This window comes from Hydractinia symbiolongicarpus, chromosome 9 (genome assembly GCF_029227915.1).
Source record: "Hydractinia symbiolongicarpus strain clone_291-10 chromosome 9, HSymV2.1, whole genome shotgun sequence".
In the NCBI taxonomy this organism is placed as follows: Eukaryota; Metazoa; Cnidaria; class Hydrozoa; order Anthoathecata; family Hydractiniidae; genus Hydractinia; species Hydractinia symbiolongicarpus.
In genome coordinates, this window is record NC_079883.1 from 21,757,729 (window position 1) to 21,774,484 (window position 16,756).

General features: G+C 31.5%; 1 protein-coding gene across 2 annotated transcripts; it reads left to right on the forward strand.

The window, feature by feature from the left end:
• Nucleotides 1–1,442: 1,442 nt before the first annotated feature.
• LOC130656809 (acidic fibroblast growth factor intracellular-binding protein-like) lies at nt 1,443–16,305 on the forward strand. 2 transcript variants are annotated; one of them, XM_057459738.1, is made up of 11 exons: nt 1,443–6,113; nt 7,335–7,533; nt 7,703–7,829; nt 8,315–8,415; nt 8,555–8,611; nt 8,806–8,897; nt 12,947–13,049; nt 13,125–13,197; nt 14,674–14,760; nt 15,024–15,160; nt 15,846–16,305. In XM_057459738.1, the coding sequence occupies exons 1-10, from the start codon at nt 6,032–6,034 to the stop codon at nt 15,126–15,128; spliced, it is 1,026 nt and encodes a 341-aa protein (XP_057315721.1). In that variant the 5' UTR covers nt 1,443–6,031; the 3' UTR covers nt 15,129–15,160; nt 15,846–16,305. The 2 variants fall into 2 exon arrangements, with proteins under 2 accessions (XP_057315721.1, XP_057315720.1); XM_057459737.1 differs by having other exon boundaries at nt 1,449–6,113; nt 15,024–15,124.
• The last annotated feature ends 451 nt before the right edge of the window (nt 16,306–16,756 follow it).

The following is a 16,756-nucleotide window of genomic DNA, read 5'->3' on the forward strand; positions in this document are numbered from 1 at the left end:
TATATTCGTATAACAAATACATGAAACAGAATGAGACTACGGCACGAAAGAGAGGCTGAAACATGGAACCATAGCTATGGTTGAGGATACTGCAGTCAATACAGTCTGATCGATATCCGAAAATAGATATGTCAATTACATCCAAATGTGGATATATGTCCAGCTTTTGTGAAAAAAGCATAATTTACCATCTTTTCTGACAAATTCCTGTATTATAATATCTTAAGCTGGATAAAAATTGTGCCAAAGATATCACCAAAAAAGATATTTTCCAACGCTTCTTTTCCAGTTTTTCGCGTGTTCGTAGCTTGTTTCAATCAAACAGAAATTAATTTTCAAGTTGGTTAACAGCGAGCGTAATAGTTTTCAAGAAACTTTATTTTACTTGTATTTTGTACAAATTAGATTGGTTCCGTGTTTTTAAAGTATATACTATCTTACTTTACTTACTTTTCTGAAAGCCACAAGAGTTTCTTCATTAACATAGTGTAGCTACATCATAGGATTCGTATTAGGTATGCTTTTTTGCTCCAAGGCACGCTTTTAGAAAATCAAGTATAACAGATTTGTAATATCGAACCACCCACCATTTTACCATTTTCCCTGATTATGTTTTATCCTCTTTCTGCTGGTTTTTTCCTGATTGTTGGATGGCGGTTTAGCAGCTGCTTTGCTTGGGTTGCTGTGCGCCCATTGCGAGGGAGCGTGGGTCGAACGTCAACCATAGCTAGCTACACTGTAATTTTACTCTGATCTTATTACTTTATCACCACTCTTTTTTTGTCATTTTTGTTCTCTTATTTTTTTGTTTCTCCTGTTTTCTGGTGAATAATTACGCAGGACGCATAGCTATAGCTAGCTAGAAGTACTGAAACTTTGTAAAGGCAAGAATAGATGACTTTCAATGACGTTTTTACTGAATTCTTGAGCATGCACGGAAAAAAACATAAAACTGGACAGGCAAAAAAATGCAGACCTTAGGTGAAGAAAGTCAAATTATGGTTAAAAACTTTTGTGCTGTGCATCTTTTCACTCATATAAGATCTAAATCCAAAATACATGCAAGCTATATTCTAATTTTGAGATCAAAAGATTCCTCTAACTGAAAGTAAAGTTTGAAATGTACTGGTCCGTGACTTACAGCCTGCATTATTTTGCCTGTCGATTTGTGTGAGAGGTCTGGGGATTATAAACAACATGTGTCATGATGAAAGTTGTGTATATATACAAGGTGAAGTATTTCTTTAGAAACATTTAAAAATTCTTCCTAAATCTTTCTTTTGCTATTGCGCTTGTGTTTTTAAAAAAAGAGTTGTTGGTTGAGATAAGAAAAAATGAAGTCGAAGCCCAAACTGATTGTATAATAATAATTGAAATTTTAAAGAAGCAGAAAAACATGAAAAAAGAAAAGAAATTCTGTTGGGTAAAACCATTATATAACTAAAAAATTATCAAAAAGTTAAAAATCTTTGTTTACAATGAACTGGTGCGACTTGGAATTTTTACCAGCTGTCGGTTTCCTTTGATCTTTTTTTCTAGATAAGAAAAATTTAACCGTTCAGTTAAAAAAATCGTAAACTTTCGCAACACGTGAAATTAACTTTTTTTGCATTTAAATTTCTAAATCATTTTAGGCGTGTGATTAATCACATGCCTGAAAAAATATTGAGTTTTTAAAAATGGATTTTTTAGATTGATTACCTTTAAAATCCATTTTGTAGCATGCGATAGCAGCCCTCAAAATAATTTATGGAGACTCGTCAGACAAAACGTCCAATAGATTTCCGTCTTGTCGTACACTTTTAGTTCTCAGGATTATTGAATAATCCTGGTCCTTTTAATCCACGAGCAAGCCTATTCATAGCCAACCTGACCATCCTATCTAATTCACCGACTCCTGACTTTAGTTAAAAGATGTGGTTCTTAAATAAGTCTGCAAAACTGCACTTACAGGCGGAACAGAAATTTTATTATGGATTTAATTGTAGATGATTTCTTTATTTGATAAAGCACTCAGAAACCATAGCAGGTCCCAATTTAATGTTTTTTCTTTATGCCTTTAAAAAAGAAACCCATGTGCCGTATAGTTTTTTCTTCTCTGAACTTTCAGAATGAATTTTGAAGTTTTATATAAGCCAAGTGGATAAAGATTTTTTTTAATTTGAAAACAAAGCATATTTTTGGCTATATTTGCTTGTGATGACCTGAAAAATTAACAATAAATATAAAAATGACAGTATAGTCATGCATACTATTTCGGACATGTAGACAAATAAATGTGCAACAAAAATAATCTCGGAGTCCGTATCACAGGTGTAACATTCTTTGCACGTGCATTTTACATCGCACATGTTACTTGATTTACACGTGCGAATCATTGCACACCTACTCAAATATTCCTGAAAATGACTGATCTCGGGTGCTTTTTTGAATTAAGGTGTGAATGTAAACCTAACTCGAGTTATGATACTTATTGTGATGAAAGGCTGTGAATAATTTCGCACTAAACTTCAATGGAAAATATTTCTAAAAATAAAAATCATTCAAAGCATAATTCAAAAATGCTCCTGAGATAAATGTATAGCGAATGCAAAATTGTAAACAAAATGTATGAAAGTTTTCTAGTTTTGTAAATAGGACAAATTTTCTAAACAAGGGGTCATTTTTTTAAGCATTTTTTTATAATCTAAGATTATTTTTTTTCAAAAAACATTTAGATCATTGTCTAGATAATTTTATATGCTTTGGAATATAACTATGTCAATGCATTGACCATCATTCAATTTTAGTTTCACGATTTTTAATACATAGCACTTCTTTCCCTTACTCACACCTTAATCCATTCCAAACCAATGAAACATTACCGTTAAACGACGAAAATGACCCAAATTTTTGTAACTCAACTTTTTATACATTGCTTAAAAATATTATTACAAAATAATATTCTCCTAATTCAGACATATTTTTTACTACATCTCAACATTAGAGGCATGCAAAAGAATTTAGATATATAGTTTTAAAAAGTTTCTCCAAACTCTAAATTTTTGCTTTAAAATAATTTGTGAAACTTGGTGTTCTGATTGAAGACATACAATTTCTCTATTGTATAAAGAAACAGTGAGTCATTAAATACTAAACAAAACATTGTGAGTGTTAAGTTAGTAAAAAAGATGATATCCTTCTTAGGTTACCTGGATTAGAAGAGAATATTCGATGAAATTTCTTGGAGTTCTTCTTCTGGACGAAAATTTAACTTGGAGAGAACATATTAAATTAGTTAAAAACAAGGTTTCTAAAAGCTTAGAAATCTTATATAAAGTCAGTTTTGCTTTTAATCTGATTTAAAATTATATATTTTTCCTTTATAGATTGCTATTTAAATTATGCAAACGTTGCATGGGGTATCACTAATATAATCAAATTTAAAAAACTGTACATTCAGGAAACACGCCAGTAGGATTATATTACGACAGAATAAATGGCCCCATTGTAGACCACCGCTAAAAGAACTGGGTCTTCTGAATGTATGTCAGCTACATTTTTAAAGTTCTTTTTTTCATGTAAAAGATTGAAAATTTAATAGCACCAAATATATTCATCACACTGTTTAAGAAAGTTCAACATAAATATCCAACTAGATTATCAGGTAACAATTTTATTCGGCCAGAAATCTTATCTAATATAACAAAATTTTTAATATCAAAACAAGGTCTAAAACTTTGGAGCATGCTTCTAACTAATGAGAAAAAAAGCATTCTATCTACAAAACAATTTAAAATTGCACTAAGAAATCAGCTGTTACGGAGTAATAATGAATGGGTCTTCTTTTGAAACAACACTACGTGTGATAACTAAACGCTTTCTTTTTATTTAAAATAACATTTAATATTTTTATATAAACTTTTATTGTCAATTTTTATTTGACAGGTCTTTTAATGATGGCTATGTGAGGTGTAAGATGATAAGAGTGTATAGTCTTCTATCCTGCCATTTATTCTATGTACCTGATACATACTGATACTTAGTGTATTTAGAACTTTTATCTGTAATTTTCAAATAGTTGTAAGTCAACTTTATTTTTTGGTGAAAAAAAGTGTGTACTGCTTATTAGGTGATTCTCCAAATTATGATTAAAAGTGAACTGACAAAAAAAAGTACATATATATATATATGTTTTTTATGTAATAAAAACATTTTTACATATCACAAAAACAATATGGTAAAGTTACGTGTATGAAAAAGTTTCATATATGTAATACTTATTTGTTTTGACCCTAAATATCTGGAGAACCAAGGCTCACAAATATAAAAAAAAATTAAAGTTCTTATTCACACTATAATGAATTATATAAGCCCAACTTGTTATCAATTCTTAGTTCTCCTTTAAGATGGAAGACTAATTAAGTGCAAGGTACCTATTTAGCTAGGATGAATCAATTTTTTGAGAGCCGAGCTCAACCTCTTTATAACGGAGTGATAGAATTGATTTTGTATAAATAAAGCCAGGTCTGTAATATATATGTAAATTTTGTAAAAGTGAAGCTCTCAGTTGTTTTAGTACCATAATTTGACATAATTAAGCAGTGTAAACCTAAAACGCTTTAAAAATAGTAAAAAGAGAGTGATTTAATTTGTGGAAATTATAGAATTCCCTTAGCTAGCTAACTTTAGATGCTGTGAAAAAAAACACAGATCCCCCTATTTTTTTATACCACATTGCGTGCATCTTGCTACTTGCAGTACTATTTTATGTAACAGAAAGTTGTACACAGGTGTTATAAAATAGATTATAGCATGATTTTGAACTGACGTTGGCTTAACATAATTTTTCATTTTTGAAACAAATGGCTCCTTATCCATTTGTGTACGATCATCAATGAGCATGTGGTTTTGAGTTTGTCTTGGTTTAATCAATGATAATGTTTTAGAGAGGCTTGATTACAATAGGCATTTGTTACCCAAATTAGACTTCAATATTCTTCCACTAGTTAATAGCAGTATGTCAAATTAACAGTGTTTTCTTAGTTAGCAGTTTTACCTGACTGGCAATAAAACAAGCATGATTGGGTAGTTTGGGGCAGAAAAAGCAGAACCACTCAGGAAAACACTGGCTGATTACGTCATCTAAAAAAATAGCCTGTTCTGTGTATTGCATTCCACAAATAGTTTTTTTTTTTTTTAGTAAAAAAAGATTACTAACAGTTATTATTACCACATGACTTGACCAGGGAATAAACCCACAACGTTCTGCACTAAAGGGGAACACTCTACTACAAGGCCATTAGTTAGTAAAACCTAACTTAATCTGGCCTAGTTAACTACGATTTTTTCCAGGATATCAATTCCGTTTTACTCAAATGAAAGATTAGATGTAAAACAAATGTTAAAGCAAATCCCCAAAATTCGAATCCACCTCATAATAAACCCTGAATTACAATCAGCCAATGAGCACAAAATCAGTGTGGTCACATCTTATCCTCCTAAATGATACAAAAATTAATTATATTTGTTCTGTTGAGTAAGACCATACATGCTCAAAACAGTATTATTGACCACTTTAGCAAAGAATAATAGAATCAAAAAGGATGGTTAGTATTCTCAACACAGAAAAATCTTTTGAGACCCAGCGTAATTTTTCCCCCCTTAAGTTTTCTGAGTTCCTGGTAGTAAGAAAAATTAGGTTGGATCTCCTGGGTAAACTTACCGAACCCTAAATACCTAAAGTTGTGTCTCAGTATGGCATTGTCTCTGATCAAGATACAATTACTCATCCAGGGATTTTCAAATGAATTTTGTACAAAATAATTTTGTGGAGGTAGGACAATAAGCTTCAAGATTGATAAAGAAATTTAAAATCTTGGTCAAAACTTTGGGACAACTGCTGTTTGGTTGAAATAAGGACAAAGCTTGTGTTTTTATTTTATTTTCAAAAAATGCATAATAAGTTGACACTAGGACTTCGCTTTGAAATATATATAATATCAAACACTTTATATATTCTACATATTTAATTTTATTAACCAGAAAGAAAATGGAGGAATTTTCAGTGTGTTTCACTGACCCTTTAATAGTTGATATGACATTGTTTTGGGAATGGTTGATTGGTGCATCTGGTATGTAGTAATTTCTTTTGTTTATGGAATGTCTTCATCTTATTAAAATATTGCGGCGCTGAAAAATTATAATTGGTTAAAGCGACTGTGACCTAGCGTCTATATCTATATTTCATAACATGTTCAGTATCACTTTTCACGTTGTCACATTGTATTATATTTAGGTTTTATGAAATGATCTGTTAACGATTTTAAAAAACGATGATATAATTTCAAAACGATCATGATCGTTTCAGTTAGTATGAAATGTAAAAATGATGGTGAGGCAAATGTTGTCATGTTGCAAGGATAAAACTATAAAAAGCCTGTCTTGATTATGTTAAAAATAGTTCAGATTGTTGAAAATATTAAAAATATATATTGCCCAATTTGGAAAAGTAAGTGAGTAAAGTTGGAGCATAATGTCACAATTATATTTAATTTAATATCTGCTTTCGTGTTTGGGGTTCACTAGTTTAAACATCCCTGACTTCTGCAAAATAACAAAAACCAAGCAAAGTGTACATATTTGCAGTCATCTATTTTTGTTTTAAGGTATAATCGTTACACAATTGCAAACTGACATTCATAATTCCTTACATTACATAATAGATCTAGTAAAATTAGAAGATTAAGAGAATATAAAATGCGAACCCTATACACGACACCAGTATAGAGTTTCCCAGCTGTTTTCGAAACAAGCTTAAAGAATCAAGTTGATACTGTCTTTGCTGGTACTTATTTCATGACTCATTTTGTTATTCTTAAAAAGAACATTAAACCAGGAGATTTTATAAGACACAATAGTTATTAAGACAAGTTCTTTATGTCAAAATTGACCTGGTTCAGCTTCGCCTGTGGAGTATTTTTTAAATTCTAATAATTTCTTCACTTGAGTAAGGTTAAAAGATAATGCAATAATATATCATTATCAGAACATCAAATTTACAATTTTAAAAAACCTAATTGAAATTCCCACATACTGCCATGTATACAAGCTAAAGCTTTTTTGTGCAATATTTACCTTTACACAATAGATGACATGTGAAAGGTGATAGTTGAATAAGAATTGTTGAAATTTCATAGTAAATCTTATATTTGCAAGCAACTGACATAAATCTAAATATTTTTCCTTTGTAATCTGTTATTGAGTATTATAAGTAATAGAATAGTAAAATGGAACTCTCTTCTTGAATTGTGCCAATAACATTTAAATTACAATACTTTAACTTTCTGTTTTAGAAATTGAATCTGCAAAAAAGTTGGCAGTGTCAACAACTAATCCTGTCGGCGACATTCCATACACAATAGTTGTACAAGAAGTTCGAGAACAATATGTGTTGTTTCGTTTTTTGCAACAATACCTTCAATCACCACCATTATTGGACTCGCCTATTCTATCTTCACTCTCACCGAAGGTTAAGGAGAAATTATTAGAAAGGTATGCCTTTTTTATTGGATTTTTTTTTTATTCCAAGACATTCTTAAAAAGGCAATAAAAACCAATAATGTTATATAATTTGACTTTGGTAAATATCAAATTGAAATATAATCACTGTAGTGTCCCCTTTTAAACTTTTTTGCTACACAAATCTTTTGACCTACTTCAGCTACTATGAATTCGACAAGGAGGTAATGAGAGAGATTCTGGGTAAAAAAATGAGTGCCAAATTGAGAAAGGATATGGATGATGTGAGCGAGAGAACGGGAATTCCTTTGCGGAGTTGTCAAAGACAGGTATACTCATGTTTTTTATCAATATTTTATTGTTCTTAATATGTATTATATTATTATTCAGTTTCTGGCTGATCTGTGATAGGAAATTATTTGCTATCCAATACGTTCCCTTTCAGTATGAAAGTTTGAATTGGTCTTTTCTTCTTAGCTCTCACTAAGACAGAGAATCGTACTTTCTTAGTTTGAGCTTTGTTATTGTTAAGGCAAACTCATTTCCTAGTAGTGTATACTACTCTCAGTACCTTCCTTCCATGTCTTGTAATGTCTTCTTATGCAAGATCAGCAATTTTCAATGATTTTTTTCCATGATTTTTGTTACAAGTGAATTTTTTTCTTCTGAAATATTTATGTAATTTTAATTTGGATCTCTATCAGAAAATATATTAATTTCCACACCAACACTTTTTGTCAGACAGTATAATGTAGCCATTCTTTTAAGTGTGTTGTTAAGTATGATAATTTAAGACATTCCTTTTGGTTTTTAGTTTGATAATATTAAAAACATCATCAAGACCTATGAGGACATGGAAGGTGGTGTGATGGTAACCTTAACAAAGCAATTTCTCTTTTCAAACAGTCTTGTGCAGTAAGTGGAATAAAGTGTACGGTAAAGTTTTTTTAGCAACTTTTCCTTAACTTTATGTTTATCTTGATATGTAGTAAAGTTTATTGTAATATGTTTACAGGTTCGCATTTTTAGTGTTTCATAAGCTTTTTTTTTCTAGAAAATATTATCCATTGGTGTTTGTCTTTATAAGTCGGTTTGAAACCGCTAAAAAAAGGTATTAGTTAAAAAACATTTTTAACAGCTATATCATAGGTGTTTTGAAAGGTAAATGGTGTTTTGGAACTGTATAGCAAAGCTGTACAATACTTTTCACCAGTTTCTTTTTATGCACCATAATTAGCTGAAGTATTTTTTCATTTCTTACATAGAATGTGTGAAGCATAATATTTCTGATGTATTTTTATATAGGCTTCAGTATTTGAGTTATGATGACATTATTAATTGTACTGAATGCATTTTAACGAAATGGACATTTACACCAGAGTTGCATAATTCTGGAGGTAAGTTCCTGTATTAGTATTGTTTTTTTCTAATAAAGTAACAAAGAGTAAAAATAATATCATGTTCAAGGAATAGTAATTACCATTGTATTTTGTTGTCTATTAAATTCTTCTAGATTTTTGGTCTCAGTTCTAGGCAAACTGAATTTTTTATTTACAAATTTATTGCTGTTTTTCGATAGTTCATTGGTAAAACATGGAGTTCTTATGAAAATTATTTTTTTGTTTACCAAAAGCTGTAAGGCGTAGTTTATACAGCCGAACTTAACCCTAACCCTAACTTAGACATAAGTTAGGCATAAAATCATTTTCGGTTTATACGTAAGTTTTAGTGGTTCTTAATCTGAGTTTCTAAATTATTTTTTGTGATCACTGTTTTATTACATTTTGGTCTGTTTGGTCATAGGTTTGTTTATAAACAAATGTTTCAGGATCGCTGCCATTGATAGGAAAAGGCTTCTTGTTTTTGCTCTTTATATTTATCAGAGAAATAGGAAACAGAACATGCAGCGTATTCACAACACTTTATCAATCCTATTATCTATGGGAAGTAGAAGGATTCAGCAACATTTTATTCATCTGAAAAACCTTGTTATGATGATCATCAGAAAGAAAACATGACGGTTGAAACGAAACCACGATCATGCCGTTGTTTCGTTAGAAATCAAGGATGGTAGGAAACTGTTTGAGACACATGTGACGATAACAGATTTTACGAAACATTCCGCATGCGCCGCGCCTTTTAAATTTTATTACATTTGCAAATGTTTTTATTTTTTTTGTTGATGCAGCTCTTTTCTTTCAAAAAACAATAGAGTTTCATGTACGCATATGCACGAACAATGACGATATGGATTTGAGTTGGACTCACGTTAGGCTGTTTAAACCGGTGCCTAACTTATGCCCAACTTACATAATAAGTTAGGCAAAATTTGCCGGACTTAATAGATGAGCCGAACCTAATAATGAAATTCAGTTTATACAGCCTAGCTTACGTCAAATTTAAAACAAATCTTACTAGTATTTAAATTAGACGAGGCATAAGTTAGGCTGTATAAACTACGCCTAAAAGAAAAAACTCCCTTACTAGAATTTTGTTGCAGCAATTAAAAGAGGAGCTCTGTTACATTTTAATGGTTTAATGAATTTTAACAGGCATGACATTTTAATGCAATAATAATATAAGCAGTGATTTAGACATTGCTTTAAAGCATTTTAATGACAATTGTTGGCACAAAAGATTAATGAACGATTAGTTGATCTATAAACAACTAAAAAATTGTCGTGTCATCATGAAGTCATATGTAAAAGAAATATCGAAGAACAGTAAAAAGCTCGCAATTTGTCTGGGGTTACAAAAGATTTTCTATCTAATGATTAAAAAAAAAATATTATTTCGAAAATTTATTTTTTACCTTTTTACGTTACACCTTACAAACTTCATCAATTTAGCTTCCTTTGACTAAAGAGTAAGGACGATTCAAATATTGTAATATTGGTAAAGAAATGTTTAAATAAGGCCTGCATCTCTCCATCTCCTTAAGGTTATTTCTTAATTTTGGCTAGTCATTTCGTTGTTAAACTCTTCCAACCATTAAGCATGAAGTGTTTTTTTATTTACAATCAAAGGGGATGTTGATATCCTCCAGCGTTTTACCTTCTTGCATTTGCTTTCTGATCTGTTTTAAATATCATTCAGTAAATTTTGCAGTTTGTTGACACGCGAGTGTGGGTAAACAGTTTTAAAAATGTTTGGAATGACAACCTGTTTTTTTATTCTAATCGAATCAAAAGCCAAAAATAGTTTCTTTTCGTGGAATGACAATTTTGAGTATCTAGTGAAAACTAATATTTTCAAAACTTTATAATAGATTATGTTGTGTGACAAATGTTTGAAAGGTTGTGTTTAAAAGGATGACAGACATCCTTTGAAAATTCACAATGAATTATTTAACCCTGTTTATGTCACATTGTGGGTTTTAAATTTTGTTGGGCCAAGCTTAATAAACCTAAAAAGATAGTGACAAGCTTTTTTTGGTTTGAAATTTTCTCAGCATATGCACAGGCTTGGAAGAAATCACTTGTTAAAAACACTGTACTTATTTCTTTGCTATTTGATCAAAATCCACTATTTTCTTCAAAAATGCCTAAATTTTGAAACTCAGAAAGTATAGCTGTTGCGACACTATTTTTCATGCTAATTATATTGGACTAAAACCATCCAATAAGAACCCGAAGCCAATAATCCTCTTTATTATTGCATTTTTGATATTCACTCAATCATGACAATATGACCACTACAGTTTGTTTCAGGGCGTGGCACTACAGATGCAATATTTTTACTCAGACAGCTTCAGGAAAAGTATTTAAGAAAGAGAAAGAATCTCTATTTTGCCTTGTAAGATTTAGAGAAAGTTATTTGGTGGGCTATGAGAAAATTAGGTGTGGATGAGTGGCTAGTTACGATGGTACAGTCTATGTACAACAATGCTAGAAGTCGTGTCAGGATTAACAATTCACTTAGTGATGAATTTAGTGTAAATGTTGGTGTACATCAGGGTTCTGTACTTAGTCTTTTGTTGTTTGTTCTAGTCTTAGAAGCGCTGTCGATGGAGTTTAGAACAGGTTGTCCATGGGAGTTATTGTATGCAGATGATTTGGTTCTCATAGCAGAGTCGATGGAAGACTTAGTTGAAAAGTTTGAGAAGTGAAAGAAAGGACTAGAGGAGAAAGGGCCAAGGGTGAACAAAGAAAAGTCTAAAGTCATTTTGCATTGCAGCCAAGTGTGACCTTGTAGTTGGAAAGTGGCCTTGTGGAGTTCGCAGGAAAGGGGTTGGTAGTAACTCCAATTTTTATCAGGCTTGCAAGTTTTGGATACATAAGAAGTCCAGTAGTATTGGTGGAAGGTTAAGAGCTGACATTCAGTTTGTATGCAAGCGTTGCAAAGGTGAGATTATAGAGATTGAAGTATTTCCAGCTTCAATGATGTACAACAGGGGCTCGTTAGAGATAGTTAAGAACTTCTGTTACTTAGGTGATATGTTGGGCAGTAAAGGGGTGTTGGAAGAAGTGTTCAGGATAGGTTCTGCTTGGAAAAAGTTTAGAGAGTTACTTCCTTTGTTGACTAGCAGAGTCTTGTCAATTGAGTTAAATGTAGGTTGTATGAGTTATGTTGTACGGTAGTGAGACATGGGCAGTGAAGTAGGAAGATCTTGACCGTTTAGAAAGGAATGATAAGAGAATGGTTAGGTGCATGTGTAGCTCTAGTCTGAGAGACAGAAAGAGTTCAGATGAGCTAAGAAGCAGGCTAAGTATCCGTAGAATTGAAGATTTATGCAGATAAGAAGATTGAATTGGCTGGGGTACTTGGTAAGAATGGAGGGGGATAATTGGGTAAGAAAGTGTAGAGACTTGATAGTTCCTGGGGCAAAGCCCAGAGGCAGACCGAGAAAGACTTTGCAGGAGGTTATAAGGGCAGACTTGATACAAAGGAAGTTGAGTTTAGATCTAACACAGTCTAGATCAGATTGGAAGAGGGTCATTAATATACCCCGTCCAACCCATGCTAGCATGGAAAACGGACATTAAACCGAGAATGATGATGATGATGAGTTTACCTAATTGAATTTTTAATCGTTTTATATACATATGTCTAAAATAATTTCCTTCTTAGGAAAGGGAATATCAAACCAAATTAGTAGAAAGGCATTTATTAAGTAGTGCTACATCAGAAGTGCAACGTCGGGTCTCAGCTAGTAACAATAATTTTACAACCTACCAGGAGATTTGAAGGCGATAAATGTACCCTTTTGAAAAAATAATACAAAGCCTAATTTTTTTTTTCTGTTACCACAAAAATTATGCTTCAGTTGTAATTTCTTTAACATGTTCTTAATTTTTAGGTGTTTATAACATTGTATTCTTATATAATATCCTATAATAAAAATACATTTAGGGAACATTTGCTAGTTGTATCCTCTCTAACACATCTGCTCTATTTGGCTTTTCAAGTTTTTTTCTATGTTTCCACTTCTTTATGTTTTTTATAGAAAAAATTGTTGAACATGATGAAGTTGATCGACATTTCATTCAGGAACTGAGAGATCTTCGAAACCTTACCATAGATAAAGATTTTCAAGATGTTCACAAAAGGTATAATAAATGGAATGTTTTCCATTGTTAAGGAATATCTATTCAGTATGGTTATATGTTACTTTTGCAACTTAGTTTAATCATGAATCGGATGGATAAAAATGCTGCTACACCACATTTTATCAAAAGTATGGAAGCAAATTTTAAGGTACTTTTTTTAGTAGGTAGTTGTTAAGTCATAATGTGAAATCTGCATCTGCATAATGTATCACTCTGTGCGGCACAACCATTTTAAACAGAGAAAATGCAGTTGTTATTATTATAGTAAGGAGGTTTAAATATAGAGACTTGTTCTTAGCCTGTAGAAAAATGTTGAGGTTCTGCTGTTGGCATAATGAATTAACTCTGTGTGGGGTTTTGAATAAAACTGCGTGTTGTCATTTTAAAAAGACAAAATATGACTACTATTATAGAATTTTTTTCTGTCATAAAATTATCAAAAAATCAGGTGTTTTTAAATAAATAGTTAGGTCTACAAGGACAAGGTAGCCAGTGGTTATATTTATATAAATAGTTTATTTTTTTTGTTTCTTGAAATTAGGTTACATTTTCACAATTTTACATAATTTAAATTTGAAGCGTAATGTGCTTAAAAAGTTCAAATAAATAAAGAACTTAAAAACCTTCACTAATCTAAGAAGTTACGTGTTTCAGCATTAATTTTTTGTATAATAATTATTGCTATATACATGGTTGCCACAAATCTTAAAAACCTAAGTAGCCTCTTCCATTCTTCTGAGTCGTCCTAAAATCTCTTTAATAATAGCCGTCGTCTGTCTGTGTGTCCGCGAAAGGAGCGTCCTGTTACGGAAACACGAAATATGATATATAAAGGACGGGCGAACCCGTGGAGTTTTTCACAACAGGCGACCCCGTGGTTATTTTAACGGGTTAACGACTAGTCTATATTATAATACCCGTATGCATCTGTCTGTCACGCAAAATGGTACCGCAAGTAGCAAGACCCACGTAATGTGACATAAAAAGAACGGAAGAACCTGTGGATTTTTCCACGGGCTGCCGACTAGTTTTTTTAAAAATAGTAACACAAAAGCTAAATTTGTTTGCCTCACTCAAAGTGCATACATGTTTACAAAATGGAATGAGCTAAGCAAGATTCACGTTTAGTCTTGAAACGCAATGTGAGGTTTTCAGTATTCATCTTGAATTGACATGTTTTAAAAATAGTCACCCTCTTCATATGTTTAATGCACAACGCATGATAAACACATGTCAAAATCAGAATGTCAAATTCTTCCTCCAAGTAAATAATTTGATTTTATGAGTTACTTTTGTTAAATAAACTATTTTAGGTATTCTCCCTCCTTATAACTCTCAGGGCGAACATTCATTCAAAACACTTATATTGTTTATGAGTAAAAATATAAAACATACTAAATATTGTGTAATTTTAGCGCCCTAAATTTTTTTCATAAAAAGGACGTTATGGTTTGATGAAGAATGTCAACACTTTACATCGTCTTAAAAAACGATGCGTGTTTTTACATGTCATAGGGTCTAAAACATATAGCTGCTGCTAATGTTAATATTATATACTTTTTTATTTATGTCTATCTTGTTTATATTGTGCAAATAACGAATTATGTTATTTGTCTTCTCTTAGATGTTTTCACGCAATATATTTGTACTTGGCGCTGGACTCACTCACACAAAAGACTTCAGAGATTTCTTTAACGATTGCGTTGAAAAGGTGTGTCCAATTTAGCCTGTCAGTTATATAAACATTTATGGGAAGATCAATGTCATTGATTAAAAAGGAATATAAAATTATTGAAGATTTTGTATGGCAAAAGTTTCAAAAAGTGACAACTGCGTTTTAAGAATTTGAACTGTTCGCTCAGTTTACTTTTGGATAATCCGGAAAGATTCACTTGTCTTGTTTATCCCAGCTGCTTATCCTGTTTAAAAACTGTGTCTTTGTTCACACCAAACAAAACCTCTGTTTTATTTCAGCTCGTGGAGCCTGTTAAACAGCTTGAGTGGTCGAGCAAGGAATTTGACGTCTTTTTGACAGCTATGATTAATTCCTGGGGTGATTTTAAAGAACATTATGAGTGAGTGGATTCAATCTTGTGGAAACATTCAAACATGTATTTCATATTTTATTCATTTCATTACGTTTTGATATTCTTCCAATACATTTTTGTACACAGTGAATAAAATCCTGGGCGTACTTTGTAAAACCACAAAATTTGTGGCATATTTGAGATCTCAAAAAACAACCCTAAAAGAACTAGGAAAAGTTTTAGAGTGACGGTTGTAGATTTAAATTTTTAAAAAGAATCTTGCTCTATATTAACATTATAATAATTTTATTTAAATCAGTAAAGAATGGATGTTGTTTGGATGTTATTGTATTATTTTGTAACGTTTTCACTTGCATTTAACAGATTCAAAATTCGAAGAATTAAACAGAGTTAAAAAAAAAAATTAGTGAAGAGTATAGTTTTTAGATCAAAATGAGCAAAAGCTGGCAAACTCTTGCTTTTTGTAGTTCTGTAACTCGAGTGAAATGTGATGTTGTTTTTAAGTTACATTTTTAAAAAAATAAATATTTACAATTGCAAAAATAGAAATAGAAAAAGTAATCCACATTTTCGAAGTTGCGTATCGCTTTGCATTTCAACATGAGTACCTTAAATATATGGACCTACTTTCAATATATATATATGCTTTGCATATATATATTTCTTTCTGTCACTGCGAATCTAGACTTGATGCCAAATTGGCACACGTAACAGAGCATTTTTTGTATTGTGTAATTGATCCGTTTAGAATGGCAGTTCGAAATCTCGATGCTGTTTATATCCGTTATATGGAAGTGATGAAAAGATGCTTATTGTTTCTTTACAAGTGAGAAGAAACCAGTTGGTGTGTGAACACATCAAGGAATATGTGAGTGTTAGTACCGATAAAAAGAAAAGTAACAGAACAAACGCTTGATTCATTCAAAACACGAAAGGAAGTTGTGTTATGTGGTTCATAAACTGTTTCAAAATCACATGTATCCTACAAAAAAATTACGTCAGGGTAACGACACAAATGCGACATGTCAAGTTTACATGTGACGATTAAGAAAAACTTCTTATCTGAAACAAAAACCTTTTTTTATGAATTCTCCTGTAACGTAGGCTATACGATTCGTACTGCTGGACAGAAATCAAAACAGTTGTAGAACACTTTATAAAAGAGATGTAAAGTTAATGTTTAAAATAATTATTGATATTACTTTTTACACTGTTTAATGTTTGTTTACTTTTGCTCTCTGCGTGTGTGTGTGATCAGGTAATGTTCTTTATTTATATATGACGTGTTCCATCTGCAAACAAATATCACTCTCCTTCGTATTGGTCCCACCACTGCAAATTTCCTTTTAAGGTGTTTGAGTTAACATATGAAGGGAAACGAAAACTAACGGTGTTTTTGTCTGCGTGCGCGTAAAATTAGTTTGCCTTCTTAGAAGTAACTACTGTTTGGCTAGAATATATACTTCAAATAATGTGGTTTTAAAGTGAAACCACAAGTTTAAATAAAGAAAATGTTCTGTTAAATTTAAAAACAAGCCCAGCAACAAGTAGATGTTTTAAAGTTGTAAATTTAACCTTAACAAATCCGTTTTTCAAATTTAAATATAATCTAGGTCAGCAAGGGGACATCTACCGAAATTTGGATATCTGCTGCGTTTT